At 39.3% G+C, this 5,638-nt stretch overlaps 1 protein-coding gene across 1 annotated transcript in view; it reads left to right on the top strand.

Annotated features, from left to right (window-relative positions):
- Window positions 1-5,351, top strand: part of RPIA (ribose 5-phosphate isomerase A) — a 42,097-nt gene extending 36,746 nt beyond the window's left edge. Inside the window, exon 9 of the mRNA XM_059405641.1 lies at window positions 5,163-5,351. Coding sequence (XP_059261624.1) covers window positions 5,163-5,260 — 98 coding nt within the window. The 3' untranslated portion in view covers window positions 5,261-5,351. The remainder of the gene's footprint in view (window positions 1-5,162) is intronic.
- Window positions 5,352-5,638: the final 287 nt, after the last annotated feature.

Genomic DNA, 5,638 nt, shown 5'->3' with positions numbered 1-5,638 from the left:
TTGTGGTCTGAAAATATGCAGGGAATGATCCAAATCTTTTGATACTGGTTGAGACCTGATTTGTGACCCAGGATGTGATCTATTCTGGAGAATGTTCCATGTGCACTAGAGAAGAATGTGTATTCTGTTGCTTTTGGATGAAATGTTCTGAATATATCTGTGATGTCCATCTGGTCCAGTGTGTCATTTAAGGCCTTTATTTCCTTGTTGATCTTTTGCTTGGAAGATCTGTCCATTTCAGTGAGGGGAGTTTTAAAGTCCCCTACTATTATTATATTATTGTTGATGTATTTCTTTGATTTTGTTATTAATTTGTTTATATAGTTGGCTGCTCCCATGTTAGGGGCATAGGTATTTAAAATTATTAGATCTTCTTATTGTACAGACCCTTTGAGTATGATGTAGTGTCCTTCCTCATCTCTTGTTATAATCTTTGGCTTAAAGTCTAATTGATTTGATACAAGGATTGCCACCCCAGCCTTCTTCCGATGTCCATTAGCATGGTAAATTGTTTTCCACCCCCTTACTTTAAATCTGGAGGTGTCTTTGGTTCTAAAATGAGTTTCTTATAGGCAGTGTATTGATGGGTTTTGTTTTTTTATCCATTCTGATGCCCTGTGTCTTTTGATTGGGGCATTTAGCCCATTAACATTCAGGGTAACTATTGAGAGATAGGAGTTTAGTGCCATTGTATTGCCTGTAAGGTGACTGTTACTGTATATTGTCTGTTCCTTTCTGATCTACTACTTTTAGGGTCTCTCTTTGCTTAGAAGACCCCTTTCCATATTTCCTGTAGAGCTGGTTTGGTGTTTGCAAATTCTTTCAGTTTTTGTTTGTCCTAGAACCTTTTTCTCTCTCCTGTTTTCAATGATAGCCTAGCTGGATATAGTATTCTTGGCTGCTTATTTTTCTCGTTTGGTGCTCTGAATATATCATGCCAGTTCTTTCTGGCCTGCCATGTCTCTGTGGATAAGTCTGCTGCCAGTCTAATATTTTTACCCTTGTATGTTACAGACTTCTTTTCCCGGGCTGCTTTCAGGATTTTCTCTTTGTTGCTAAGACTTGTAAATTTTCCTCTTAGGTGATGCGGTGTGGACCTATTCTTACTGATTTTGAGGGGGGTTCTCTGCACCTCCTGGATTTTGATGCTTGTTCCCTTTGCCATATTAGGGAAATTCTCTACAATAATTCTCTCCAATATACCTTCTGCTCCCCCTCTCTCTTTCTTCTTCTGGAATCCCAATTATTCTAATGTTGTTTCATCTTATGGTGTCACTTATCTCTCGAATTCTCCCCTCATGGTCCAGTATTTGTTTGTCTCTCTTTTACTCAGCTTCTTTATTCTCTGTCATGTGGTCTTCTATATCACTAATTCTTTCTTCTGCCTCATTTATCCTAGCAGTGAGAGCCTCCATTTTTGATTGCACCTCATTAATAATTTTTTTTATTTCAACTTGGTTAGATTTTAGTTCTTTTATTCTCCAGAAAGGGCTTTTATCTCTCCAGAGATGGTTTCTCTAATATCTTCCATGCCTTTTTTGAGCATGGCTAGAACCCTGAGAATCGTCATTCTGAACTCTAGATCTGACATATTACCAATGTCCATATTGATTAGGTCCCTAGCCTTTGGTATTGCCTCTTGTTCTTTTTCTTTTGTGGTGAGTTTTTCCACCTTGTCATTTTGTCCAGATAAGAATATATAAAGGAGCAAATAAAATACTAAAAGGGTGGCAAAGACCCCAGGAAAATGCGCTTTAGCCAAATCAGAAGAGATCCCAAATCATGGGGGGGAGAAAGGGGATAAAAAGAATTTCAGAAAAAAAAATTAAAAAAAAAAAAAAAAGAAAAATTAAAAAAAAATATATGTTAGACTGGTGAGTAGAACAGGGTCACCCACTTAATTTTGGGAGTATTTTGGTCTCTTAGAAGAAACTACCTCCCAAAAATATAAAGAATGAAAAACATATATAAGGGTAAACACAATGAAGGGATGGAATATTCCTATAAAGATGAAAAAAAAATTTTTTTTTTAATTTCGAAAAAAGGAGTTGATAAAGTTAGTTGGTTGGGAGAATAAAGAAAAAGAAAGTGGGGAGATTTTGCTTGGGGTGGAGAATAGAACAAGTCCGGAACTAGAGTTAGGGCATATTTTGATCTATTAGAAGTTGTACCCCAAATTTTTTAGAAGAAAAAACCCTGTGTGTATACAAAAAATAAAGTTAGATACAATGAAGGATAAAATATGACTATAATAATGAAGGTTCATAAAAGATCATTGTTATTATTTTTTTTTAAAGATTTTTTTTATTTACCTGACAAAGATCACAAGTAAGCAGAGAGACAGGCAGAGAGAGAGAGGTGGAAGCAGGCTCCCTGCAGAGCATAGAGCCCGACGCGGGGCTCGATCCCAGGACCCCGGGATCACGATCTGAGCCGAAGGCAGAGGTTTTAACCCACTGAGCCACTCAGGCGCCCCTATTATTAATTTTTTTTAATGAAAGGTATTGTTAAGATAAACCAGTTAAAAATGTTAAAAGAGGAAAGGGTAAAAGTTAAAAAAAATTTAGAAGATGAAAAAAAATAAAATAAAAAAAAATTAAATTAACTGCAAGATTAGAATTAACTGCGTGGGGAGAAAGCCATGAATTCCCTGCTTTGCTTTCTCCTCCTCTAGGATTCTGCTGTTCTCCTTGGTACGTGATCTTGGTCTTTGCTGGATTTCTTGTTGATCTTCTGGGGGAGGGGCCTGTTGTAGTGATTTTCAAGTGTCTTTGCCCCAGGTGGAATTGCAGGGCCCTTACCAGGGGCCCAGCTAAGTAACCCGCTTGGGTTCACTTTCGGGAGCTTTTGTTCCCCGAACGCTTTCCGTAGAGTTCCTGAGGCCGGGAGTGAAAATGGCAGCCTCCCAGTCTCTGACCTGGAGGAGCTAAGCTTGGGGCCCCACTCCTCAGTGCACCCCCAGAGAAAAGCACTCAATCACCTGTGTCCCTGGCCTCTGGCTGCCCTCCGAGCTCCCCCAGCCTGTGACTGGTTCAAGGTAACCCAGAGCTGAGAGCTCACGCCTCAGCTCTGTCTCTTTGGCTGGCTTCCCCGCTCTAATACATGCGAGCTCTGCAGCACTCAGACACCCCCGATCCTTCCGTGACCCCGCGGGACCTGGGGCCATGCTGACTCCGTGTGGGCTTCACCCCAGTTTAGCCTCTGGAGTGATGTCCCTCAATGGAGCAGACTTTTTAAAAGTCCTGATTTTGTGCTCTGTTGCTCTGTCGCTTGTTAGGAGCTGGCCCTCCTGCCATGGTCTATCTTCCCGTTGCTTTGGATTCATTTCTCCACTGGTCCTACCTTTCAGAAAGTGGTCGATTTTCTGTTTCTAGAATTGTTGCTGTTCTTCTCTTCGGTCTCCTGTTGGATTTGTAGATGTTCGCAATGGATTGATAAGCTATCTAGCTGATCTCCTGCTACCTGATGTAGTCTCAGCCTGCTATTTCTCTGCCATCTTCTAATTCTTTACCGAAACTGGACCAGTTTTCTTACACCACACAAAAGTAAACTCAAAATGGGTTCCAAGTGTGAGACCTGAAGCCATGAAACTCCTGAAAGAAAATAGGCAGTAAAGATATTGGCTTAAGAACATTTTTTTCTGGATCTTCTCCCCAGGCAAGGAAAGAAAAGCAAAAATAAAATATTGGGACTGTATCAAACTGAAAAGCTTTTGCACAGTGAAGGAAATCATCAACAAAATGAAAAAGCAGCCTACTGAATGGGAGAGCATATCTGCAAATGCTATATCCAATAAGGACTTAAAATGTAAAATATATAAAGAACTCTTACAACTCAACACAAAAAACCAATAACATAATTAAAAACTGGGCAGAGGACCTCCATAGACATTTTTTCCAGAGAAGACATAACGATGGCTAAAATCACAAGCTGATCGGCATCACTAATCATCAGGGAAAAGCAAATTTAAAACCACAAAGAGATACCACCTTATACCTGTCAGAATGACTAGAATAAAAAAAATAAGAAATAACAATTGTTAAAAAAAAAAAAACCAAAAAGAAATGTTGGTGAGAATGTGGGGAAAAGAGAACCCTTATTCTCTGTTGGTGGGAAGGGAAATTGGTGTAACTACTGTGGAAAACCATATGGAGGTTCCTCAAAAGATTAAAAAGTATTGTATGATCCAGTAATTCCACTGCTGGGTATTTTACCCAAAGAAAATGAAAACAGTAATTTGAAAAGATGTATGCACCTGTGTTGATTGGAGCATTATTTGCAATAACCAAGATGGGGAGCAGCATCAGTGTCTGTTGACAGATGAATGGATAAAGATTTGGTACATATGTGCAATGGGATTTTACTCAGCCATAAAAAAGAATGAGATCAAGCCATTTTCAACAATGTGGATGGACCTAGGGTATTATGCTAAGTGAAGTAAGTCATGGAAAGACAGATACCATATAATTTCACTTACATGTGCGATCTATAAAATAAGACAAATGAACAAACAAAACAACCAGAAACAGACTGTTGGTTGCTTGAGGGGAGGGGAGGGGGATAGGCAAAATAGGTGAAAGGGTTTTCGAAGTCTAAAGTTACAGTTAGAAAATAAGTACATCATGGAGATGAAAAGTATGGAATAGGAAGTATAGTCAGTTATATTGTAACAACTTTATATGGTGACAGATGGAAACTACATTTACCACTGTGTGGTACTGTACTTCAATTTTAAAGAAAAAAGGACAATAACTAGGAGTCGGGGTTACTTAGAATAGTTATGGAGTCTCTGAAGAGATGACTTGTCATCTGATATCTGAAGGACAGAGAAGAACTATCTCCTTGGACGTGCTCTAAGATGTAGACCAGCAAGCAGAAGAGCATGAGCAAAGACCCTGAGGCAGGAAAAAAGTTGGCACATTTGGGTATAGTAGAAAGCCAAGATGGCAGGGGAGAAAGAGATTGCAGGAAGAAATAAAAATAATCTGAATCTCTCTTCATTGTTCTGAGAGAGGAAAGACTTCAGACCTGTCATTTTGTCCTGTACTGCTCATAGCAGTTGCATATGATCCTGTACTGCTCATAGCAGTTGCATATGATCCTTGACTCTCTGGAGTTGGGAAATTGAAACTTAATGCTTTTATCCATCCTTCATCCTGCAGGTGTGGTGGACACAGGCCTTTTCATTAACATGGCTGAGAGAGTCTACTTCGGGATGCAGGACGGCTCTGTGAACATGAGGGAGAAGCCTTTCTGTTGACCCTGCAGGAGCAGAGTGTGTTCACCTAGGTGGACATGCCTCTCCAGGAATCTTTGCCTTAATGTACCTGTGCCAGAGGGAGAGCTGGTGGTGGAGGGGGGGGGGGGGGGGGGGGTTAACTCCAGTCTTCTGAAGTATTGTTATTTAATGTCTTTTTAAAAAGAGAGTTATAAACATATATATTTTTACTATTAAAAAATACTCAGTTTTTTTTTATTAAAGTAGAACTTGATTTCATGTTTTATATGAAATATTTACCAAAAAAAAAAAAAAAAAAAAGGAAAGGGACTATCTTTTAAACTTTTAACTTGAGTCTGCTGGTTAAGCTTCTGAATATTGGGTTTGCTGAGAAATGTAAATCAAACCTTTTCTTTAAAC

This window comes from Mustela nigripes, chromosome 7 (assembly GCF_022355385.1).
Source record: "Mustela nigripes isolate SB6536 chromosome 7, MUSNIG.SB6536, whole genome shotgun sequence".
Taxonomy (NCBI): domain Eukaryota; kingdom Metazoa; phylum Chordata; class Mammalia; order Carnivora; family Mustelidae; genus Mustela; species Mustela nigripes.
Note: the sequence above shows the minus strand (reverse complement) of the source record. Positions and strands in the feature narration are given on the sequence as shown.